This window comes from Syngnathoides biaculeatus, chromosome 5, assembly GCF_019802595.1.
Source record: "Syngnathoides biaculeatus isolate LvHL_M chromosome 5, ASM1980259v1, whole genome shotgun sequence".
In the NCBI taxonomy this organism is placed as follows: domain Eukaryota; kingdom Metazoa; phylum Chordata; class Actinopteri; order Syngnathiformes; family Syngnathidae; genus Syngnathoides; species Syngnathoides biaculeatus.
This window is the reverse complement of record NC_084644.1, coordinates 11284123-11310836: the sequence shown is the minus strand read 5'-3', so window position 1 is coordinate 11310836 and position 26714 is coordinate 11284123. Positions and strand designations below refer to the sequence as shown.

The window sequence follows — 26714 nt, the reverse complement described above, 5'->3', positions numbered from 1 at the left end:
GCTTGACTTCCTCTCTTTGTACTACTGAGGCCGGTTGAGGCCTGCCACTCAGGAAATAATCACCTTCCTACTTAAGAGACATATTATGATTGTTTTGTTGTTGTTTTTTGCCCCCGCCTCCTGCCTGTTGACAGCTGGGATCGGCTCCAGCACTCCCCGCAACCCTCGTGCGGATAAGCGGCGAAGTAAATGGATGAATGGATGAATTGTGTGCTGAGAAAATGAAGTGGACAATAAATGATGCAATCAGAAATAGAGCAGAACCAAATCAGCAGTTGTGTCATATGAGAAGAAATGTATCTTGTTTTTTTTTACTGCTAATATTTGTTCTGCACGTGTAGGAATAATCTAGAAATGTTGCACACTTTCCTTCATTGTATCAAGATAGAGTTCCAACGCAATATGTAGGTATTTTCAAGGCATTGATCTTTGTAGATTTCTTTCATGATTAAAATAATGCTCTATTTCATTTGGATGGGAGTGTCATTTGTTTTATCGAAAATATTTCATCCATTTTCCATGCAGACCATCGTACAGTCGAACAACTTTGCACATCCACTTTTTAAAAAAAGTTTCATTATTGCCAAACATTAGATTCATAGTTATCCCTTTTGGACGCCATGGTGGCCTTCTGTGTCGGTGTTCACCTTGCTTCTGTCTTTTAACCCATTTTAGAGGTGTTAATAAAAATATACTGAAAGTTCACAAGGATGTGGATATTTATCTGCTTGTGTGATTTCCAACTGCAGCTCTTTGAATTTCTATAAATCATACACAATACTGTTTACATCAAATTGTATCGTTTGAGCTATTGGTGTCAATTTGGCCAATTGAAACCTCTTTGAAAATTCTGTTAAATATTAGATTTAATCATAAGTTTGGTAAAATGTGTTTTATTTAAGATTGTATTTTTATCATTACTGTACATGTACATCATTTGACAAAGCATGTTTTGGATGTATATTAAACCTACATTTTTGAGGTTGTTTTTAGCTGCTTTTTTTAAGCTTTTTTTTAATACTATTCCCAACGTGATCACTGAAAAACAACCTCGCATCAACCTAATTATATTGTAAAACCACTGTTTTTTTCTGGCATGGTCATTATTTGCAGCCAGACATTGGAAGCTGGCAAATTTTCACGTGCAAGACAGAGCATACGCAGACAAAATGCTGCCTGACTAAATTTTAACAGTTTACTTGACACACCCGCCCCCCCCCCCCCCCAAAAAAAGATCATTTTGGGGAAAGGAATATTCTACCTTTGTGAATTAAATTGGATTAAAATTCAGCCTGTTCATTCCAAGTGAGGCGCATACATGGAGGATTTGGGCATTTGAATGAGTTGTCGTGGTAAAGGACTGCGTTTCCCAGAATGCCACAAATCTCGCAACGCGCGAGAGTTGAAAAGTAAACAGGTTCGCGCATGCGCAGTAACGTCGTCGAACGGCTGCTCAGCGCAAGCAAGGCGGCGGAGGAGAAAGAAGATAAACGCAGCGAACAAAAACACACACAATGGCGACGGCGGCGACCACGGCTAGCGGGCCGACCACCGGCCCCGTCGGTGGAGGCGGTGGGACCGCAGTGGTGCGCAAGAAAGACGGTGGCCCATCCGCCAAATTCTGGGAGAGTTCCGAAACTGTATCCCAGCTGGAGACAGTTCGACTGTGGATCGGGAAGCACTACAAGAAGGTAAAGCTAGTTCGGGTTAGCATTAGCATCCCAACCCCATTGATTCTAATGAAGGCCTGCGGCGCGCTGACAATGGAGGAGCGACGCGAGCTTTTCCTAAAGTCGGCAACTTTGTGGCTGAATGGGGCTTCAAGGTGCTGTTTGGGGGTCATGGATAAGAGCACCTTTCTATGTTCAACTGCTTAGCATAGCTCTCAACAAGAACAGTTTGTAATTAGAACATTTTAAATCGAACATTTGGCGTACAATATAAGTCACCCACTAGCATATACTTGTCAACAGTATTTAAGTGGAATATTGTTACATAGTTTTTAATGTAACCCTAATTTAACTAACTAAGTAAGTCAAATTCAAAGCAAAATTAAAGCAAGTACAATAAATACAAACTAAAATATACAAGTTGCACAATGCAGTGTTGTTATATAGTTCCATAATATTTTACACCAATGAATAAAAGATTCTCAAGATAAAATCAAGTGAATTTGTTGTTGTAGAGCGTTCCAGTCATTTGGGACAGAAATGTGTGAAACCATTGGAACGGTGAACAAGGAGCAAAAATATGGTTGGCTCTTGCCAGTTGCCTGTGTTTTACAGTTCAACAAAGACCAGTGAATTTATCTGCCTCAGTGAAGAATGGTCCCACCATTAGGCAGAGAGTACAATTCACAGTGATGAGTGTTTAAGGGAGAACAGGTGAAAAAGTGCATAGCAGCACTTATAGTAGGTATTGAGGTGTCACATTATCTGCTCATGTTTGTGACATTGGCAAGTGACCATGGAATCATTCTCATGACAGCAGTCCCAATTTATGCTCGTTTTATTATTTTGTTCCTTATGCAATATGCATTCACGGCAAGTCCTTTTCATGTACTTTCATTGGATTTATTATGAGGGTCGCGGGAGTGCAGGAGCCAATCCCAGGTGTCGAGAAAAAACAGTTGCACTCACAATCACAGCTAAATTCAATTTAGAGTGTCCAATTAATGCCTGTTTTGGGGATGTGGGAGGACTTTGACAATTTTTAGAGCAAACCGTCAATTATCAATTCATTGTTTGCACCACCACTATATCGCTGGGTTTTACGTGCTCTTTTTTTCATGGATTTTTACTACGTGTTGGCCGAATACTGATACCAGTGATGGTATCTTATTTCAAGGTATTGGGTACACGTGAAGGCACACAATACTCAAGGCAAACAAATCTAAGTTTTCTCAGCAGTAGTTGACTCTCCACTACGACGGTTTGACACGAATCATGATGTGCGTCTGAAAGAAAGAATAAAAGAAAGAGAGTTTTGTTCACAATTTTCATTTTTGTCAATTAAAATTTGATGTATCCGGTCCTACACTAGCAACTTGGCTTGAACTTCAATTTAAGTCAGATTTCTCCGTTAAAGTCAAAATTAACGATGACAGCTGGAATTGGATTCAGCATTCCCGTGACCCTTGTTAGGATAAGTGGCTCAGAAAATAGATGGGTGTTGGTACTTCACGTTGCTTTTTTTTTTTCCTCCACAAAAAAGTGCATCCCTAATAGGGGTGAAACCTTTCACGTGCACTAAAATACAGGCTTTGTCCTTAATAATAATTGCCACAGTTGACTGACTGAAGGCCAGGTCTTACTTTACTAGTGTTACTTTCTCCAATTTTTTTTCTATGCTGTTAAGTTTCGTTTCCACGGCCATTGCTTTTCTTTCGGCTGGAGCAGCATTGCTTGGAAAAAAAAAAAAAAAAAAAAACAGCTTTCTTCTTTTGGGCCATGTTGATTCTTTCGGCTTGTCCCTTTCAGGGTCGCCACAGAGTGCCATAATGTGTAAAAATGTGGGCGAAAAAAGCAAATATAGTCCCAACGCACAAACACAGATTAGCAATATGCATGAGTTAAGCAGAAACACTATGGTGCTGGGGCCAAAATGACCGGGGTCATAAAGTCAAAACATTTTAGGTCGAGACCCGTTTAACCCGAGAACCCCCTGTCCGAGCTAGCGGTATTGGTGGTACGCTGTGTCGTTGTGCACTCAATTGCTACCGCTTCTACTGGAATCAACCTGGAAAAATAGTTGGTATAAAACATTCCTTGTTTTCTCCATACAGTATACAGGAATGTGTAAATTTAGTGTCGATCGCCTTCAGTGTACTATCTCGTTGTTCCTATACATGCTGGGCAGCACTGAGATCTACAGGATGCGCTGCAGCATAATTTAACAAGCAAAAACAGAGATGGAAGGTCCTAAACTACTATAAGCTCCAACAATTGTTGGGCGACTGGTTCGCACATCTGCCCCGTAGTTCTGAGTGTCGGGGTTTTAAATCCCGGTCTTGCCTGTGTGTAGTTTCCGCTCACATCCCAGAAACATGCGGCATAAATTGGAGACTCTAAATTGCCCCAAGGTGTGATTGTGAATGCCACTGTTGTTTTGTCTCCATGTGCCCTGTGATTGGCTGGCGACCGGTTCAGGGTGTACCCTCCCTCCTGCCTGTTGACAGCCTGGTTAGGCTGCAGCACTCGTGCGACCCTTGTGAGGGTAAGCGGCTAAGAAAATGGATGGATATATGTCAGTTTTAGTGGTAACAAAAGGTTGACGCAACCACATTAGCTTTTATTGTGACAACTATGCGCTTCATTCTTCTTGCTAAGTGCTAAGGAATACTTGCTTTTTCTTTTATAAATTTGTGTGTGTGTGTGTGTGTGTGTGTGTGTGTGTGTGTGTGTGGTGTGTGTGTGTGTGTGTGTGTGTGTTGTGTGTGTGTGTGTGTGTTGGGGGGGGAAGGTATACAAAAAAAGTAATTTCTCTATGTCACAAACTTCCACATATTGCGAGTGGGTTTAGAATGGATGCCTGTGGGTAAATGGGAGTTCATTGCACTGGAATATAAAATGTGGGTGTTTCTGTGTTGTTAGCACGTCCAGAATGACTCGCCCACTAGCAAGTCCCTAGCTGGCCTGGTTGTGCAGCTGCTTCAGTTCCAGGAGGACTCTTTCGGACGCAAAGTCAACAATCCAGCTCTCACCAAGCTGCCGGTACCACTTCTGTCCTCCATCTTCTACTATCAAACAATGTCTGCTTGTGATTGTGTGCTCATTGCTCATTTTCTCCCCCAAGGCCAAATGCTTCCTGGACATGAAGGCAGGGGGGTCTCTCTGCCACATCCTTGGCTCGGTCTATAAGTTCAAGAGTGAGCAGGGCTGGTCAGTTCACGCTTTAAATTTGAAACTTGCATGCCAATAACACAAAGGTCTACTCTTCATGTCTGCTTTCTACCACAATTCACAGGCGCCGCTTTGACCTGCAAAATCCTTCCCGCATGGACAGGAATGTGGAGATGTTCTTGAACGTGGAGAAGAACTTGGTGCAGGTATATATTTACACTGAGTTGATTGATTAATTCCAGGTTATCCGTCAAGACATTTTTTTTGTGTCTTCAATAGTTCAAAGCGCAGTTTAGGTGCCCATTACCAACTTTTCATTATGGAAAAAAATAATCAAGCTATCTTTTTAATATTATTTCCACTTGAATTATCTCCTTCCAGAACAACTGCCTGACTCGACCCACCGTCTTCTTGTCTCCTGATATGGAGGCCAAGCAAGCTAGTAAGCTCAAAGACGCCATTAAAAGGCACCAGGTGAGTGTCAAATGATCCCATGACTTCCACAGTGTCGCTTTGCCCCTTTTAGAACTTTGCCCCTCTTCTTGTAGGGTTCGATCACTGAGGACAAGTCCAAGGCCACACACCTCATTTTTCCGACTGTATCGCAGCAGGACGAAGGTAAGAAAAAATCAGGGCACAAGCAATCTTTTTGTCTTTTTTTTTTTTTTTTTGTAATTTTTTTATTTTGTAACGGGTTTGTTACAGATGAGTGGCTGCGTCCCGTCATGAGGAAAGACAAGCAGGTGCTGGTTCACTGGGGTCACTACCCAGACAGGTGAGTATAGAGGAAGATTCATTGAGGTTCACAAACATCCCTGCCTGAAGGTTTGATTTTTAAAAAGAATATTCTCGTCAGCTATGACACCTGGATGGCAGCTGGCGAGGTGGATGGCGATGTGGAGGAGCCACCCAGCGCCGACCGACCGTGGAAGGTGAGTGTGAGGACAAAATGTTGTGAAGAAAAGGAAAAAAACAAAACATAAAATGAGCAACTTATACAGTGGTTTCTCAATTTACATGTATATGCAGAAGAATTGGAAAATGTTTTCAGTTTTTTTTTTTAAGCATTTTTTTGGGGGGGGATAAATTATTGCCCCCAAAAATCCTGAGCAACGTTCCCTTTAATTTTTGACATGTCTGAGCAAACACGCTAAGCCCGTGAGCGCTCCCTTTGACCACTGTGACCAACAGAGCAATTTTATTTGTTTTTGCAATCTTGCAATGAAAAATGTCAACAAACAAAAAAAAACCAAACCAACCCAACCATGAACTGTAAATTTGAAATGTCGCCTCCAACTTTGTTTCATTTATTTATTTTTAACCCACAATTATGTCCCCATCTGTTTTTCTTGGTGTAAAACTGAATTATTGCTTGTAGAATATCTATAGCAATGCATGTTGAAAGCTGAATGATGCTACCGAACAGTTTTATGGTTAATGTTATGAGGTCTCCTATTTTTAAAATACAGAATTAGCTTTTTCTGCACTGTATTGTCTGTGCTTTCATCCTCTATCAGGCTCTGCCAAGGTGGAATTTTAACATTGTACCCCATCTCATCCTCTACTTTCTTCTTTGGCTTCAGACCAGACCTTTTTTGCTCAAAAAGAGAATCTTGCCCAGTTTCACCACTTTTTCTTCATTATTAATATTATTCGCATACTCTGACATTCATTAAAGCAACACCATTTATTATTATTATTATTTTTTTACTTTTCCCATTATCTAGAGTAAACATAAGCAGAATGTCTAACTCGTCTTTACTCTTCGTTGCCCAGACTGTGTTTCTAACTAAAGCACCGGTGGTGGGCTGTGTTTGGAATTATGAGTGTACCCCTTTAGGAGCGTGAGGTGGGTGGTGTCAGCTAAACAAGGAAGTAGAGTGTGTGGCATGGTGTGGCCAAGCAGCAGCTTGTTAGAGACCGTGTGCTGCCTTGTTTAAAAAAATAAATAAATAAAAGAGGCTGTGGTTCATTGCACTGGATCAGTTTTCGTGTGCGCTACAAGTGCGCATTTGAGCAGCTGCACAGCTTAGAGGGAACATTGATCCTGAGGGAGGAAAAAACTTGAATGAAATGGTTAAATCACTTGCTCACCCAAGCGCTGTAGTTCTAATTATATTGGACTACACCTACCCCCATCTCAGGTCCATGCCAGATGGGTTCTGGACACGGACGCCTTCAACGAGTGGATGAATGAGGAAGACTACGAGGTGGATGACAATAAGAAGCCCGTCAGCTTCCGCCAGAAGATCTTCCCGAAGGAAGAGGAGGTATATGTTATACAAAAACAAAACACTTGAATAATTGTTAGATTGTCTTATATGGGATGCTTGTGAAATGTCTTCTTGCGTCAAGCTGCTTGTCAGTCTCTCAGTCTGTCTGTCAGTCTTGTATCTGTTTTGTCAGTTTTCATCCTTCCTCACACCTTTTCTTCCAGTGCACCTCAGGGTTTCTGTTTATGTTGACAAAAAGCACAAAATTCTGAAGGAAAAAGACAAATTGTTTACCCTCGTGAGGGTACAGTCAATAATTATGCGTGTAAAGACAAAAATAGTTGCAAAGTCAAGATGCCAGTAGGTTTTCTTTTTTCATCTTTTTTCCCAAAATGTAATTTTTGGGGGATTTTATTAATGGTTAATGGATTGTAATTCTGCTTATTGTCAATGAATCAATGTGTCCAATGTAATACATTTTTAATGAAATTTAAATGTAACATTTCTACTTGAAAAAATCTTATTAAATAACTTATTTGTTTATAGTAAATATAAACAGTCACACAATTTACCATGTATTTTTAATTTATTTATTTCATTTATTTTTTTTATTTTCATTTAGGTGGTTAATTATGCATAATTGGACTGTTGATTAAATGAAAAAAATAGTTACTAAAATGAACTTTCCTGTGCATTTAACTCAGCTTTACCTAATCAGGATTTTTGGGGCCGATCACGTTAGCGAGTTTAAAAAAACATAACCGATCAACGATCGGATCACAAAATGGAGCGATGTCCATTTAAATGACCTGTTCATTGACTGTGTACTTGATTGCTCAAAAAATATATTTACAATAAATTATGTTGTTCACTTATTTATGCCATTGAAGCATAGTGACAGACGGAACAAATTAATGGTCTTCAATTAGATGGCAATAAGTACATTACTCATACATACTAGTTAATGGATCTATGTTTTGTGACATTTTTGTATGTTGACGTGCTGTGAGATGTTTAATTGTAAAATTAGTGTCTTGGCTCCATAAAGATTGAAAATCACTGCTCTGGTCAGATCATGAACTGTGTTCTTATCACTCAGGTCAAACCAACATTACAATGTGAATTACAGTTTTTAAACATTTAAGTCTGTATAGTGACTCATAATTGAATTGATTATAAGTAATAAAGTTGTCATTATTAAGAGTATTTCAAGTAAAAGAATGCAGTTCATTATTTAAAGTTTTTCTACCTTAATTGATTAAATAATTAATCGTAAATAAGAAAATAAAAGCACAACGAAAATTATGCACAAGTTTTTTTTTGTTTTTTTTTTTTTAAATCATATTAAGTGAATCCTAATTGAATTCAAAATTAGTACGTGACAGTAGACAGAAACCTTTCTTGTGGGTCCACACCACTGCATCCCCTCTCCCGACCTCCTCCCTGCCTGTTGCTTCCCCTCCCGCTGTGTGCGAACGTTCCATACTCTCATTCTGCCACTCTTATCTCATCCTCCATCCCGCGCTCCCCCCTTCTCTGCACGGGCATTTGTCTGATCAGTCGTCTTCCCGTACGCCCGATCGCAAGGAGCGCAAGGCTAACTCCGCCGTCAAGAAGAGGAGGCGCTCTCCCTCCCCTCCCAGCACACCTGCTGAGTCCCGGAAGAAGGGCGGGAAGAAGGGGTAAGGAACATGCCACACGGCATACGCCATATCAGCAATCAGCATGAAATATATATCGACCCCATCTTTGAGCAGAATCACACAGAAATGTCACTGCCATATTCGTGTTTGAAAATGCCGTGATGAGTGAAGATGCTCTCTTTCATTGACTGCTGTTAAATGTAGCAGCCATTTTAAACTCCAAGATAAATCTCTTGGAATTAAGACAATGAATTTCAATATATTTGGCCGTTATATGGATCCACAGTGGTGCTTTTATGTAAGAGCTCAATTGACCCCTCCGTACAGGGCACTTAACCACGCCTCCTGAAGTTACGTCACCCCACGTGTGCTAACCTCAGACAAACAATTAGCAAAAATGGTGCCGCAGGAAGAAAAGACTAAAGCGAAATTGTCCGATTTACCAGCTGATTTCTCACTCGCATTCTTAGCGAATAGTGAAATATCGTTGAAAAGCAGACAGCAGGGCTTCAAGTATTTCAGCGAGGTGTATTTACATGGTATTTACATGCATATCGACGGAGAAACCATTGATATTAGTGCGTGATCTTTCCGTAATCAGAGGAAGACCGAGAAGCCGCATAATATAATATATCATAACCCAAAGACGAATTCGTCATTGACAGTTTCCTATTTTCGTGTTACATATCACACTTGTGTGCAGAATCTGTATGTGTATCTGTATAGCCCTTTGTGAACCGCCGTATGAAGGAAAAGAAGGCAAGGCTTGATTTGCGAGTTGTTTCTCTCGTTTTCTTTGTGTAACGTCACGCGCTCCCCTCAATAATTATTCTTGAATTAGTGTCGAACCTACGTAAGTCCCACACGACAATCACTACTTTATAGTGTCCTCAAACATCCTTCCTTCAGTCTTGGTGTCTCAGTCCACGTCGAAGGCTTTTAGGACTCACTAATCCGGTTTAACTTAGCTCGGTAACCGCCGAACAGAGACACGTTTGTGCAGTCAGATCATCGCAAAATATCGCTCAACACAGATCAAGTGTGTCAATCATTCACACGTAGCTATGTTATGCAAGTGAAGAACTGCTAATTCGTTTATATGAGACATGTATTGAAAATCAAATATTGGGCTTACCTTCGTGCAAACATATCTGTTCTGGTTGATTTTAGATGGATTCAGTTGATCATACGATCTTCCACAAAGTTTGATCCATCGAAGACATTTTTCATACTGGGTCTTCGGTTTTGGAAAGGGTACGAATTGAACTCCACCAAATAGCCTTTCAGGATATCTTTCGTCACTATTACAAAGTCCGTGACTACACCTCTTAACCATATCTACTGTTAAAGAACCCAAATACGCGATAAAACGCTGACAAAAGCTATACTGGACCATTGTCTGAGGGGTTTATGCAGATCTCTGGCCTCTGATTCGTCAGCGACGCAGATGACGCAATTTCTACGGAGGGGTCAATTAATTCTGTGACTATGGTTGTACCATATTTTCCATACTATAAGGCGCACCTTAAAGCCTTTAATTTTCTCAAAAGCTGACGGTGCGCCTTATATATGGATCGATATTGAGCCTTTAGTGCAGCTCCATCTACTGGATGCATAACATAAACTGAGCCTCTACTGTAGTCTATTCTGTGCGCCTTTTAATGCGGTGCGCCTTTTATTTGGAAAATAGTTTTAAAATAGGCCATTCATTGAGGGTGCGTCTTGTAATGCGAAAAATACGGTAAAGCAGATCACTGATGTCACAAATCATCTTTCACATTGTAATGAATGGAAATACAATTATCTGCCAATACAAAAAATAGCTACCAGTTTTTGTAGATTCATTTTTAATGAGAAAAAAGGTCCTCTAATGCCAAATCTATTTGTTGTATTTGCCCACATTGTCAGTATATGCTAGTGCTATTTGCGCTGGTATGTTAGCTAATAATATTGATGGGCCTCATGTGTATGTGCTTTGTTTTTCTTAAATAATGCTTGAGTGTCATTTCAAACTTGTGATAACTTATACTTGTCAGATTAATGGTTTTATGCGTTCTCCCAAACATTTGTGTGTGTCTTAGGTTGTTGTTTTATTAAGTTCACTTATTGAAGTTCACAAGTGAAGTGTCTGCGATAATGACTGACTGTTTTTCCTGTTTTAGAAGCCAGGGACATTACTGGAAGCGGCGAGGACATCGGGGCGAAGAGGAGGACACGGAGGACGACGTCACCAAGGACCTGGACGACTCGTCTGCTGGTGCTAGCATCGAGGAGGGGAGCATTTCTAAGAGTGGTACGTTCCAAGATGGAGGAAATAAGAACTAAGTTTGCAAAAGGGTGGAAAATTTTCTATAACTTTCCATGGGATGTTAAGACGGGGGATTTCAGAAAGGTGTTTCGGTCAAGCATTAAATTAACGTTTTGTTGAAGTAGAACTTTGTCAATTTAACTCTTTATTTGTGTTGCGTCCACACAGCATATTCAAAGAAGGATTCTGACAGCACACCTCTAAAAGGAGACAGTGGAGCAGACGTGGGTATGTGTGCAACCCCGGCACATCACTTCACAACGAACTAATAAAAAATGTCATTAAGATGCTTTATTCTTACAGATGACATGGAGGATGACTCTGTGGTCTCTGGTGGGAAGGTAATACATTTTATTTCATTTCAAATGTGATTGTCGTTTACTGTTCATCAATCAATGGTACCAAGAGAGGAAATTATGGTTTTCCAATTATCATCACTTTCACTCCAGGAGGATGAGGACCTGAACAAAGCAGAGATCGGCCGTCTGATGGACACGGGTGAGGATAACGTGACGGAGCAGACGCACCACATCATCATCCCTAGCTACAGCGCCTGGTTCGACTACAACTGGTGAGTCGCCGAGCCAAAAGCATCACAAACATTGGTGCTTTCTGAAGCGTCTCGTCACCTATGCCCACCCCCACCCTTTCTAGCATTCACGAGATTGAGAGGAGAGCCCTACCCGAGTTTTTCAATGGGAAGAACAAGTCTAAATCTCCAGAGATGTGAGTGCCCAAACATACATCCAAATTGTAACAGTTCCAACTCAAGTTGTTAAGTTACATTTTAGGGGATAAATAAGTATTGATTTTAATAGAATAGTCATATTTTTTGTGGCAAAACAAGTATTAATTCCACATGAAGATGGTTATTTATTTTTGTAGAAAAGTTTTACGAGAACAAATTTTGGAATTAGAAATGTTCATTCATCTTCAAAGTAATTCTGTTTTTCAAGAAAATGAGAATTAATGCCATGAGATTGCAGTCATATTTTGGAGGGGAAAACTCTAATTTTTTTGGGGTGGCAGGAAAAATATGCACTTTTTTTTTTTTAACCATACTTATGTTTTGGGGGTATTATAAAAGCTCAATTTCATGTAGTTTTCATCATTCCTGTGGGGGGTATGTGTGTGAAATTTTTGGAATCAAACAATACATTTTATGAGAAAAATCATGTTTTGGGAGAAAAGAGTTGTATTTCGAGAAATCTAATCTTTCAAGAGAATTATACCTTGTGGAGGTTATTTTTAGAGGAATAATTTATTAGAGAAAAAAAGTAGTACATTTACAAGAACAGTAATTTTTGTTTGAATTTCTTTACAAGCCTAGTCATGATGATGATTTTACGAGAATAAGCCCATGTGGCAAGGAAGTTATGTTTCCGTATATGTTTGGGGGGGAAACCCCCCGCCCCCCACGTTAAGCATGCAGCAACATTATTATGGCAACGGTGACTGGTTATGTTGTTCCTGCGCTCCCAAACAGATATCTGGCCTACCGCAATTTCATGATCGACACTTACCGCCTCAACCCCCAAGAGTACCTCACCTCCACCTCCTGCCGCAGGAACCTGACAGGGGACGTATGCGCCATCATGAGGTGAGTCAGTCCATTGTGAGGGGAAAAGTAGAAAGGAGAATTAGGGCCAGATGGAACAGAAAAGACTAACTATACGACTGGATTAAAGTCAGGGTAATGGTCCTCCACGATTGCCATGGCATAGGCGGCAAGCAAGACCGCAAATAGTAAAAAACTGCACATAGCGTGAGTCTTCCAAAAAATGAGAATTACCTGTATTATTTTAAACCAAAAATAGACTACAAATTATGATCCCAAAACACTTGGGTAGAATGCAAAATTACAGTTGACAGTATTTTGCCATGAACAAAAATCATAGTAGATCAAAAAGTAGTAATATAGTATAGTATATTTGATTTCCCCCCAAAAAATGTTTTATTTTGAAAAGTATTTTCTATAAAGAATATTTTTGGAGAAAAATGTGTACATTTCACAACAATAAAGATATATTGAGAGAAAAAATATGTCACAACTTTTTTTTTTGCTTTTGGTTAGGAAAGATTTATTATTTTGATGGGGGAGGAAATTGTCATTTTACCATTGTTGTTACTTTGGGGAAAAAAAACTATTTTTTTTTTTTTTTTTTTTTCCCCAAAAAAATCTGTTTGGATTTCTCATGTTACGACTTTTTTTCCATAACATTGTGACTTTTATTATCTGTATATATTTACTTTGTATTGTTGGTTTTTGCGCTACGACTTGAGGAAAAAGTAAATGCTGATGGGTGTCATGTCACGCGCAGGGTCCACGCCTTCCTTGAGCAGTGGGGCTTGGTGAACTACCAGGTGGACTCAGACAGCAGACCTCTGCCCATGGGACCCCCGCCCACCCCACATTTCACCGTGCTGGCCGACACGCCCTCTGGCCTCATGCCCCTCAATCACAGACCTCCGGCGGTAAGGTTGCGAAGTGGGAAACAGGTGGAGGCGGTGTGTTGCAGCGTGACTTTTCTTTGCTCGCATCCTTCAATGTTGCAGATTCCACCTTCACAGCAGATGGCCAATTTCCCTGACAAGATGAAAGACAAAGCCATCGACCTCCAGAATTTTGGCCTCCGCACCGACCAGTACAAGAAAAACTCAAAGGTCTGAAACGCTCATTTCCATACGTGTCATTCACTGATGGCATTGAACGTAAACACATGGGCCCGGACTTCCACCAAGGTTTCTTCACTTGTAAACTGAAGAATGAAAAATAAACCACCTCATTAGCTGTTACAGGCTGTCTTTAAAAGGCTCTTGAAAAGGCTTATCATTTGATTTGTGTAAACATAAAATCAGGTTAACCCGCTCAATATCAGGTAGACTTGTCTGTGTTGATTGTCAGTCATCCAGCTCATGGCAATCCGCAGAGGCAGCTGCACTGTTCTTGTTTGTTGAAGACCTTTCACCTTTAATTCAGAAGGCTTTTTCAGTTCTAAATTCCCCTGTCAGGAGTCCCTCAGCTGTAACTCTGTGGGTTTTCCCTGGAATGTCAACTGAGTGTTTCTGTGTTTGCCCAGTGTGCCTAGTGGAACAATTGCCTTACATAACTAGCAGTTGACAAGTCTCTCGCTCTCTCTCTCTCTTTATTTTAAAGACGTTAGTAATTTATTAGTTTCAGAACTCTGAACCTTTTTGTGTACCGCCAATGTATAATCGGTTTTATAATGAAAACAATGGAAATTAAAGGTTTTTCTGATTCATTTAATTGAACAAATAATCCATTATTAAAGTAATTGTTTATTGCAGCCCTAATAATACTCAAAGGTTTACATTCTTATTATCCTCTGTGAAAAATGACTATTACTCCCCCTTAATGAGCACTTGTGATCAGCTGTTTCGTTCTTTTATTATATTGACCCCTGGTTGCTAAGATGCACACATAACACAATATGCACACTTAATTCATTATATTCTATTTGTTTTAACTGTGCAGTATGTGTGTGTGTTGTGTGTGTGTGTGTGTGTGTGTGTGTGTGTGTGTGTGTGTGTGTGTGTGTGTGCATTTCTATACACACACAAACATGTATTTATAATGTAAAACAGGGGTCACCAATGCGATGAGGATAAGCACCTCAGAAAATGGATGGCTGGACGGATGTTTGCATTTATTGCATTAAATACAAACATCTGTGGCAGTTTAGTGCGAATGAATATTTGCATTGATTTAGTGCCTCTATTTCTAATGTTATCATCTTTAGTGCATATATTATACATCAGGGGTCACCAACGCGGTGCCCATGGGCGAATGGTAGCCCGCGAGGTATGTTCTAATACCATAGGCCACAAATTGGTACGATTATTTGTGCTTTAAATTCTCAATCTGACTTTTTAAACCCTAACCCTAACTTTCTTATGTGAATTAAAATTTCAAAATACCTGTAATGTCATTTACTACAATGAATTGAAAAAAATATTTTATGTACGTATAATGAACTGAGTCTGAAATTTGCCGCAAACAGGTCACATAGCTCTTCATACGATCGATGCTCACGAAGTAGCCCTCCACCTCAAAAAGGTTGCTGAGCCCTGATGTACAATGAAACATGTCGTCAATCATTTGGGTTGTGCTGGTTTCAGGGTAAATCAGTGGTGTCCTCTCGAGAATGGACCGAGCAAGAGACTTTGCTTCTGCTGGAGGTGAGTTCACATTTGCTTTTTGTATTATTTCTCCATGAGCATCTCTGAGTAAAAGATTTTTTTTTTATTTTTCCCCTGGCAGGCTCTTGAGATGTTCAAAGATGACTGGAACAAAGTGTCGGAGCACGTGGGCTCGCGCACACAAGACGAGTGTATTCTGCACTTCCTGCGCCTCCCCATCGAGGACCCCTACCTTGAGAGCTCTGAGACTTCGCTAGGGCCGCTGGCCTACCAGCCAATCCCCTTCAGCCAGTCTGGAAACCCCGTCATGAGCACAGTCGCCTTCCTGGCTTCTGTGGTGGACCCCAGGGTTGCATCCGCCGCCGCCAGGGCTGCGCTGGGTAACAACAATATGCACGTATACAAGCACATAAACATCTTGTATATATGGACAGCAAATACCCGTCATATATGAGCTGTCTTATTCAGACGTGTCACTTGCTGTTTTTGCAGAAGAGTTTTCACGTGTGCGTGAAGAGGTTCCCGCTGAGCTGGTTGAAGCTCACGTGAAGAAGGTGCAGGAGGCAGCCAGGACCACTGGCAAGGTGGACCCTGCCTTTGGACTCGAGAGCAGCGGCATCGCCGGCACTGCCCCCGAAGAACCTGAGAAGACAGGTGAGTCACGCTCGAGATGAAATGCTATGAACAATTCATAGTGCGATTACAGTGACTATGATTATCTTGGTTATCTGCACGATCAAAATATTGCTAAAAGAAATGTAAATGGGGAAAAAAAATAACATGGTGGATATTGGTTATCCTCAAGGGGGACGTTTGATTTATTTTTATCTATTTTTCCCCCAAATGGAGAGATGGGACAGATCATTCATAGTTGTTTTTTTAAAAAAAAAAAAAAAAAAGTACATCTGGATTAATAAATCCAACAAGGTCTAAATTACAGGTTACTTGATCATATAAATGCTCGATGGGCCGTTTTAAAGACCTAATGGTTTCCCCACCCCTGAAAATTGCAGCAAGTTTTATTTTAAATGCAAAAAAAATACATACAAACAGAAACTGTGCACATTTTACACTTTAGAAATTTCAACTAGCAGTAGCCAAAAGGAATTTTTGCGTATGCAAGATCCAATATATGCCACAACAAACCACGAGGCATTTGTATCATCTCTTTTTGGTCACACGTAAATGGAAGACTATTGAGTGATAGACCAATAAAGCAACAAAAACCACTCCAAAACTGGAATTTGTTGATCAGTTGAATAAATATTTGGATTGAGTAATTACTTTTTTTTTTTTTTTTTTTTGTAACTGTTTGAAAGGTTTTCAGGGTTCACTGTTAAACAGTCAATCTCCTGTAGTCTGGGGGGGGAATCTGGATTTGTATTGTACATGTTCCACCTTTAGAGGGCAGCAAATTCTAGCAGTGTTGGTGTTTTGGTTTTGTTTGTGCTTGGAATTGTGTGTATGTGTGTATTTGTGTTCACATTCCACCACGTTAACCAGTGGATTAAAACTACAGAGCAGATGGGGTAAGCGAACACGCGGAGGGGAGGGGTAGGGGGAAAGTGGGTCATCGCACATTATCATGTTTTCCCCCCACTGCTGCCATCATCATATGTTTTTCTCGATTAAATCTCACTTGAGATGTTTTTCTCTCTGCCGTCTTCGTGTTATTCCTGATTAAACCCCAGATGGAATCAATGTGCTTCATCCATGTTTATGCCCAATAAATGTGCACCCATGACACACTTTAAATGCCTTTCATATGAATAGAGAGTGTGGACGTTTTTCCAGAAATTATTCAATCTTTTCTCAAATATAAAAATTTCCTAGAAAACGTGACTTTATCAAATATGACTTTCTAGGAATATATAACTTTAAAATTATTTTCCCCTATGTTATGAGACTGTTTTTCAGTGGGATTATTATTATTATTTTTTTTTTTTCATAATTGATGGTTTCTAGTTTTTGGGAAAATGACATGTCATCCCACGAGGCAAGTACTTGCAGATTAATTTGTGCATATATGGACAGGTTTCATCAGATCACTGTTGTATTGATTAGATTACAAATGGCTATAAGATGTTTCAAAAGAGTTTTGGCTGGATGAAGTAAATTTTCTGTAGAGAGTATCCTCGGTTAGTATGACAGGTGGACTTTGTCACTGCTGGCTGTCACAGCGGTTTTTGATTTTGGAAATGGAGAGAAGGACGCTTTCTATAGGCAATTATGTATTTACTAATTGGTCCAAAATGGATTGGTATTTTTGGAAAGTACGGCCAATTTCATTTTCTCAAAACATATAGTTGAAGCCAGAAGTTTACATACACCTCTCTGAAGTCAAATCAGACTAAACCTCTCGTGTTTCAGGTTAGTCAGGATGACCAAAATTATTTAATTTTGTTGGATGCCACAATAATGACAGAATTTCTTGGAGAATTGTATATTTTCTTCTAAGTCAAAAGTTTACATACACAAAAAAAAGTATGTCTTTAAAAAAATGTGGGGAAGCACAGATGTTGACATGGATTTGGAAGCTTCTGATAGGTTAATTGACGGCACACCTGGGGGTGTATTTAACCCATTCATGGGCAGGGTGGCAATTGACCCCTCCGTGGATATTGCGCAATCCGCGTCACTGACCAATCAGAGGTCAGAGTTCTGCATAAACCAAAGCCCGTTTTTGCTCCCGCCATTTTCTCAGACAACATTGCATGGTCCAGTATAGGTTTTGTTAGCGTTTTATCGCGTATTTGGGTTATTTAACAAAAAATATGGTTAAGAGGTGTAGTCACGGACTCTGTAATAGTGACGACAGGTATCCTGAAAGGCGAGTTGGTGGAGTTCGATTCGTACCCTTTCCAAAACCGAAGACCCAGTACGAAAAATGCCTTCGATGGATCAAACTTTGTGGAAGACCGCATCATCAACTAAATCCATCTAATATCAACCGGAACAGATATGTTTGCACGAAGGTATGCCCTATATTTGATTTTCAATACATGTCTCGTATAAATGAATTCAAAGTTCTTCGCTAGCATAACACTGCTGCGTGTGAACGATTGACACACTTATTCTTTGTTGAGCGATATTTAGCGATGATCGGACTGCACAAACGTGTCACTTTCTTGCCGGCTCGCGGCCGAAGCTTAACCAGACTGTGTTTGCACGAAGATATGCCCTAAATTAGATTTTTAATACACGTCTCGTATAAATGAATGAGACGTTCTCCGCTAGCATAACATTGCTACGTGTGAATGATTGAATGAAATCAGAAGCATGGCGTCTCTCTCAGTTAAGAATGTATTGTATTGTATTGTATTTGCCATTTTTACTGTTTGTCTTACGTCAGCACACGTGGCGTGACGTCACTTCAGGAGGCGTGGTTAAGTGCCCTGTACGGAGGGGTCAATTGTTTTGCCTTATTGAGATAAGTCTCCTAACAGGCCACAATCAAGGACATAACACTTATTTTTCGTTTAACGCATAAAACAAAGGGCTAAAAAGATGTACCCACTCGCGGGCAGCATCTCAAAACTGGGACGGGTATATCAGTTCTGTAAAGTGGTACATACTAGAGATACGTTTATTGATTAATTCTTATTCTAGAACGACATGTACGCATTAATAATACTGATGGATTAGCATTTTGAAGACAAACTTGGTTACATACTGACCTTTCTGCTTTTCTTCTCTTGGAAAACGCTCCATGTGAACATGAGGGAGCCATGTTGGATCAGGAAGGAAAGGGAAATAACTCAGTGCTAACTTTGACCGATGAGTTATCCTCTCCTAATACCAAATTATGGCTTCAGATTAAAAACACTTAAATGTTTTGACATGTTGAAGGATATAATGCGTGAAAATCAGGATGTCCCAAAAATGTGACGCTGCCCACGAATGGGTTAAGGCCACATATGCTTGATTGTTTGAAATCGTGAGAACTCTAAAGAAATCAGATAGAGGATGTTGGAGCTCCACAAGTGTTGCTCATACTTGATGGTGCCATCTTCATCTGTTCAAACAAAAGGATGTGTAAGCATCAGGGGAACTCTGGAAGGAGATGGGTTCTGTGTATCAGAGATGAACGTGTTTTGGTCTGAAATGTGCGACTCAACCCCAGCACAAAAGCTGTAGACCTTGAAGAAGGTGGATACAGCTAGTAAGAAAGTGTCATTATCCACAGTGAAACAAGTCCTGCACCGACATGGGCTGAAAGGCCACTCGATGAAAAGGAAGCCATTACTCCTAAAGAAACATAAAAAAGACAGATTACAGTTTGCAAAAAGACACCAAGAGAAAGATCTAAACTGCTGGAGGCATGTCCTGTGGTCTGATAAAACCAGTTTAGCGGTTTGGCCAGAATGACCAACATTACAGCTGGAGGGAAAAAAACAGGAAGCTTGTAGACCTGAGAACACCGTACTAATTGTGAAGCATGGAGGTGGCAGCATCATGTTGTGGGGCTGTTTTGCTGCAGGTGGAACTGGAGCGCTTCATAAAACGGACAGCATCATGAAGAAAGAACATTAGATGGAGAGATTAAGGCGCAATCTCAAGACTTTAGACAGGAAGTTAAAACCTGGGTGCAAATGGATCGTCCAAATGGACAATGACCTTTTCAGCATACTGCCAAAATGGTTCAAAAGTGTCTTGAGTATAACAAAGTTAATGTCCTGGAATGGCCATTACAAAGCCCTAATCTGAATCCCATCAAAAGTTTGTAGGCAGATCTGAAAAGGGGTGTTCGAGCAAGGCAAAAGACTAACCGGACTCAGTTCCAACCAGTTCTGTCCGGAGGAATGGGCCAGGATTCCAGCAGACTACTGAGAGAATCTTGTGGAAGGTTAATCCCAAACATTTGACCCATGTCATGGAGTTCAAAGGAAATGCTACTCAATACTAAGGTAATATTTGTCAACTTTTGACCTGAAAGTAAATAATGTAAAATTCTCTTCGCTCATTATTGTGGCATTTAACAAAATTAAATCATTTTGCTGATTTTATTTTATTCTCGCCCACATCCACTCTCTTTAGCAACTGTCTTCTTCCTCAACTCTTAAAATATGTCTTTTACAGGCTCGCTGTCATGGGTATCCATATATACTGTTCTGCCCTGCAAGATGTCATGAAGTATTCTTCTGTTTTGCTATGATAGGAATAATAATAATAAAATACGCAAAACAGAAGAATACTTCATGACATCTTGCAGGGCACAACATATACAGTTGCTCTATGTGCGATGGTGAGTCGGCAACTCATTTTAATGTGATGGTCCAGTCAGGTTAGACCGCATTGCACAATCTGCGGCAGACCTTAGATATACTGTTCCAAGTTTTTGGGGGTTTTTTTGGTAGAAAATAAACATAATTTTTCAATACCATGAGACGTTTTTCTAGTTGATTTTTCACAAAATAGGACTTCCACACTCTTTTTATGGAAAATGTACAACTGTTTTTCTCCAAAATATAGGCTTATTTTTATTTTCTTGGTAATTGCCCCATTTTACCGAAAATGATTTAATTTCAGAAACCATTTGAAATGATAAAACTAGAAAATATATATTTGTTTCTAAACTGGACTTTTTTTCAAAATAGTACAATGGATTTCAAAATGTACAAAATGTAAATAGAACATTTTTCAAAATTCACTTCTATACTTTTTTTCAAACGTAAAAAATATTAAAAAATATGCAACCAATTTCCTATAAAATCCACAACCCCTGAAATTCTTTGTCAGGGGTCTCATACTCAATTTAACTTGGGGCCGCTGGAGGCGGAATCTGGCTGATCCTGGGCCGCAGCCTCAGCGCAGATGGAATTAAAATTAAAAACAATCTTATCTTCTCAAACATGTTTTTTTAAACACAAAAGATGGACGCTGCTGTTTACAACTTGTGTGTAAAACTTCTGGAGAGGAAAAAAAAATTGTTTCCCTGCTTGCATCAACCCCAGTCAATGTCACACACCCGATAGCAGTCTACCCCACCGTGATTGGTCTGCCCCGCACACAACACTGTAAAAGTGCCATCCATATAAAACTCATGGGCCGCACTACTGTTATACTTTCATATTGAGGCTGGGTCTGCAAGATATCATCTCGCGGGCCGCAAATGGCCCACGGGCCGCATGTTTGAGACCCCGCTTTATGTGAACACAATTGTAATGTCAATGCCAAATGCTGTCTGTCCATTGCAGAGGCCACAGAGGGCGACAAGACTGAGACGGACACAGATTCCCAGCAGGGGGACAAGGTGAGGCCATCACATTGCTCATTTATTGACGTCCTGTCCTGGTGTGTGTGTGTGTGTGGGGGGGGGCAGACTAGAGCGACAGCATTCATGACAACCTCTTTCCCCCCACCCACGCACACATACACTGATTGTTATCCAATTGGAGTCATAATGCATCGTCACACTTTATTTACCACCTTTGACAATAATGATGTTAGTTTTACTCGTTCAAAAAGTACACATTTCATGCAAAGCGAAATGTCTGCCTCACTCCTCCAGGCCGAGTCCAAGGAAGAGGCGGAGAAGCCCAATGAGTCCGCTGAGAAAAGGGCCAAGATGGAGCCTACCGAGAAGGTGAAGAAGGAGGCCGGGGAGGTGCTGGAGCAAGACGACGAGAGCGAAGAAGGGCACGACGCCAAGGCCACTCCTGCTGGTTGGTTGGCTTTTTGTTTGCGAAATCCGCAATTGCTGGTTCAATTTGAGAGGAAAAGCATCAAGATGGATGACAGTGACTGACTGCCAATTGAATATGAAGACATGTCATGTGACATGAACACTATTATAGTGACGTGTGGTCATGTGTCCACTGACGTAAAATGACCACTGTCATGTGACGTGGCTGGTTATGTTTCTGCAGTCGTGTGACTTGTCCTTGGTGATTCGAGATCAGGGCGACACGATTATGGCCAAAATGATAATCCTGATTTATTTAATGTTGGAAATGTGTTAGAGAAAACCACTGCATAGCACTACTTTTCAATAAATATGTAAATTGCTTTCAATGCAACATGAAACAGAGATGATCGTTGTAGAATGAATAAATAAAACAATTTACCCAAGAATATAAAATCTACCAAAGGTTAACAAAATAATGTCACAGTTTGATGTCAGACAACTGAGGTTGACGTCTTTTGCTAATGCAACTTAATAAAACTTTCATCTTACATTCATACCCTGGTCGATGGCTAATAACTGGTTGAAAGAAAGTTATTGATAAACTGTGCAGCAGTGCCCACATTTTAAATGTCAATATTGCCGACAATCAGGTTAATTTAATTGTGCCTGCCAAAATCGTGATCGCGATTAATATTTGACTAGTCTTGTGTCCACTATTATGTCACCTTCCCGGTATTGTGGCACGCCTCATAATCCAGTTTGTGATGGTTTCCGGTCATGTGACATCCTATTTTACACACCTGCCAGACAAAGATGAAGACGAATCCATGGAGACGTCGTCGTCAGAACAAGAGAAGGATGGGAAATCCACCACAGAGGAAGGAGAGGAGAAGAGGAAAAAGGTGGAGCACGACATCGGAGAAGGAAACATCGCCACAGCCGCCGCCGCCGCGCTGGCCTCCGCTGCCACCAAGGCCAAGGTGGCGCATCGCGTCAGCGGCTCACGACCGGTGCTGCCCACAGTATTTGAAATGCTTTCGATGCGTTCTTCCTCGTCTCAGCACCTGGCGGCCGTGGAGGAGAGGAAGATCAAATCACTCGTGGCTTTGCTGGTGGAGACTCAGATGAAGAAGCTGGAGATCAAGCTGAGGCACTTTGAGGAGCTCGAAACCATCATGGATCGCGAGAAGGAGGCTGTAAGTCACGCAGCTGATCAGATGTGTGTGTGTGTGTGTTTTTGTTTGCGACTGTCCCCCCCCCCCCTTCGTGGTCCTCTTTTTGTGTTTCTATGGGTTCGTTTCTATTTATTTCTTTTGTCTGTTTGTTCCCACGTTGACGTTCTCGAGACTAAGAGCAGTAAAAAAGTTCTTAAGGGTTTTGTTTACATTTGCTCCTAAGCTGTTGGATCAGCCCCACAGTTTCCACAGGAGCGCTGCAGTCATAAAATCTCGAGCTTCACTTGCCTTTGTCATCTTATTCCCATGGCGACGTGCCAATCAAAATGGCAGCCCTGCAGACAGCATTTTGACGAGTCTTCGAGGTTGTGACTAACAGAAACGCCCCAGTGTAGTTTGTCACTTGCTGCCGTTTTCGTTTTAGTTGGAGCTTCAGCGTCAGCAGCTATTGACAGAGCGTCAAGCGTTCCACATGGAGCAGCTCAAGTACGCCGAGATGAAGGCTCGGCAGCAGATGGAGCAGCAGGCGGCGGCGGCGGCGGCTGCCGCTGCCGCCGCTGCTCAGGGCCAGGGCCACGCCCCCGGAGCCGGACACCACCCCGGACCGGCAGGTATGCATCCCGGTGGCCCGCCTCCCCACCACGTAGGACCCCAACCTGGCGCTGCCATGCACCCCGGTTACCCCGCCATGGGTCACCATCCCATGGCGCCCCACCACCCGGGTCAAACAGGTGAGGCTGAGTCTCAGTCACAGCCACAGACACCCTTAACCGTTACCTCTGACATGTTCTTTGTATTTTCACGTAGCTCCCATAGTCCCAGGTCAGCCACTGCCTGGGCGCATGTTGGGCGGACCCCCCACTGCCGGACCCCCACCTGGTGGCATGCCCCCCATGATGCCCCCACGCCACCCGGGAGCCCCCAACGGCATGTGTGCGTGATATATGCTCCGTCACTCATGTGACATATCTGTGATCATTTGACATGGGCAAAGTCGAGTGATGACCGGGCATGTCACATGACTGAACATTTTCATTCATGCCGCACGTCTCTGGACATGTCACATCTTCACAGTCATAACAGTGGAACCTCAGGTTGCGAATGACCATTTTTATGCACAATCTGGGTTATGTCCAAAATTGCACTTTAAATATGACCTCTATTTACTATTTTTGATTTACATACAGTCTTGGAATGAACAAGAGTGAGCATGTACAGTTGAAGGCAAAGGTTTACACGCACTGTGCAAAAATACATTTCATATTTTTGTCTCACTCTGGAGTCAAATCAGCCTAAAATCGCTCCTGTCTCAGGTCAGTCAGGATCACCAAAATTCTTTACCTTGGTTCAATGCCATAATATCAGAGAGAGAATTTCTTAAGAATTGTATTATTCTTTTCTTCGAGGTCAAAAATGTATATGCACGAACAGTACTATATCTAAAGAACTTGGAAAAGCCCAGATCATGAGATCACAGCTTTGGAAGCTAAAAATAAGGATAAGTGACGTCACACAATTGATGTCACACCGCAAATAGTTTTTTTTTTTTTTCCCCTTGTTTCAAATCATGGGAAAATCAAAAGAAATGGACCATGAAAGCAGAGAGAATTGTGGATCTCCACAAGTTTGGCTCATCCTTGGGTGCAATTTCCACATGCTTGAAGGTGCCACGTTTGTCTGTTCAAACAATTATACTCAAGTATAACCATCATGGGACTGTCCAGCCATCACACCGTTCAAGGAGGAAACGGGCTCTGTGTCCCAGAGTTGCACATGTTTTGGTCCGACTTGTGCGAATCAACCCCAGAACCAAAGCTATAGACCTTGAAGATGCGAGATGATGCTGGTAAGAAAGTGTCATCCACAACGAAATGAGTCCTGCACCGCCATGGTCTGAAAGGCCGCTCACTGAAATTGAAGCCATTACTCCCAAAGAAACATAAAAAAAGATGGATTACAGTTTGCAGAATCACACCAAAACAAAGATCTCAAATTGTGGAGACATGTCCTGTCGTCTGATGAAACTAAAGTTGAGCTGTTTGGCCAGAATGACCAACATTACACCTGGAGGGGAAAAAAAAAACAGGAAGCTTGTAGACCTGAGAACACCATCCCAACTGTGAAGCATGGCAGTGGCATTATCATCATGTGGGGCTGTTTATAACATAGACAACATCATGAAGAAAAAACATTACATGGATATATAAAGGCATGAAAACCCCTCCCAACTGTAACACACATCATAATCCAAACGTTACAAACATAACGGGGAAAAAATTAAAATTGTAACTCTGGGTTCCACAGTATTTGACTGTAGATGTTTCAGAGCATGTCCAGTCAAATCTCATCATTTACAATTTCGACTTTGACTTTTTTTGGGGGGGTTTGTTTTTCAGACCCAGGCCCAGCGTCTGCGCAGCCTGAAGCCGTGCCCCCACTTCCTGTTGGCCCTCCGGCACCCTCTGGTGGCCGTGCAGCAGACAACTGAGACCCCATTCCCTACACACACTCACACACACACAAACTTGCAGCCCTTTTCATATTGGCCTTAGCGACCCCATCAATAACACCAAAAAAAAAAATTATTACACACACACACACACACACACACTCAGGGCTGTTCATTGGTGAGGGTGACACACACACACACTTACACACATTGTTAAACACGTTTCTGCTGAGTCGGGCCTGATGTGGGGGGGCTGCTGGCAAACACTGTAAAAAGTTACCACCTCCAACCTGGCGAGCGTCTACCTCGCCTCAAACTTACACTGAATGTGCGCGTGGTCCTATCAAACTTAAAATTTTTGTGTGCGAGAGAGATTGCGAAGAGGTGCGCGTGAAACTTGGGACGGTGCGAATGAGGGTGCGCGCGTGTCAAAAATGAATTTTAAAGCGGCAAGGTGTCTGGCTGCCGGAGTGTGTGCGTGTTAAATTTAACACTGAATGTGTGCGTGTTCACCATTGCGAGCCTCTCCGACTTTTCTGCGTCTGTCGACCCAAAAAAAGACGACAGAACCAAACAACGATCTGCAATTGGCCCAAAACACACGAAACGGAGGTTCACACTGGAGCCGACGCACACGCGACTGTGACGTCTCGCTATAGCGCCTAAGCCCCGCCCCCTCTCTTTTCCTTCCTACCGCTGCCTACCTCGCTAGCCCCCCCCCCCCCCCCACTCACTTCCCGCGCTTCGGTCGGATGAGCGTCGTCGGCCTTCACGTCCGGGACGTGTGCCCGTGTAGGTTGACGGTTGAAAGATGGAATAATTTCCCACGCAGATGTAAATTGGATTCATCTTTTGAATGTGCGGTCCACACACGCCAACAGACTGAACAGCTCGAACTGTTAGCATCTCTGCTACCTCCTCTGCCTCCTCCTCCTGGCTCGCTACCTCTTCTAGAACCTTCCTCTGGCTTCTCTTGTAGAACCTTCAGCCTCTTAGCCTCCTGCTACCTCTGCTCCCCAGATTTCTTTTTTTTTTTTTTCAATTTCTTTTTTTTTTTTTTTTAATTTTCCCCGTGACCTCACGCCACGCCGTCGCAGGCTTGTTCCACCACTGTTGCGTACATGATCTATAATGGCTACTACTACTTGTATTTTTAAAGGAGTTCTTTTTGTCGTTGTTGTTGTTATTGTGTGTGTAGATTCTCTTTTGTGTTCTTTGTAGCATTTCCTTTTGATTTTTGTACCCGGTCCGTGTGCTACGTGGACCGACACATGGCCAATAAAATGTTTTTCTAAA

At 41.6% G+C, this 26714-nt stretch overlaps 1 protein-coding gene across 4 annotated transcripts; it reads left to right on the top strand.

Annotated features, from left to right (window-relative positions):
- Positions 1 to 1431: 1431 nt before the first annotated feature.
- smarcc1a (SWI/SNF related, matrix associated, actin dependent regulator of chromatin, subfamily c, member 1a) lies at positions 1432 to 26714 on the top strand. Of its 4 annotated transcripts, none has more exons than XM_061820311.1 (28): positions 1432 to 1691; positions 4593 to 4712; positions 4795 to 4880; positions 4966 to 5047; positions 5223 to 5315; positions 5390 to 5459; positions 5547 to 5616; positions 5698 to 5773; positions 6986 to 7111; positions 8642 to 8736; positions 10860 to 10990; positions 11174 to 11233; positions 11309 to 11346; positions 11455 to 11576; positions 11660 to 11731; positions 12492 to 12605; positions 13327 to 13480; positions 13562 to 13669; positions 15146 to 15205; positions 15288 to 15546; positions 15659 to 15820; positions 21364 to 21419; positions 21678 to 21831; positions 22602 to 22774; positions 22856 to 22990; positions 23394 to 23700; positions 23777 to 23902; positions 25366 to 26714. In XM_061820311.1, exons 1-28 carry the CDS (start codon positions 1515 to 1517, stop codon positions 25455 to 25457), a joined length of 3318 nt encoding a protein of 1105 aa, XP_061676295.1. In that variant the 5' UTR covers positions 1432 to 1514; the 3' UTR covers positions 25458 to 26714. The 4 variants fall into 4 exon arrangements, with proteins under 4 accessions (XP_061676295.1, XP_061676294.1, XP_061676293.1 ...); XM_061820310.1 differs by having other exon boundaries at positions 8615 to 8736; XM_061820309.1 differs by having other exon boundaries at positions 13327 to 13669.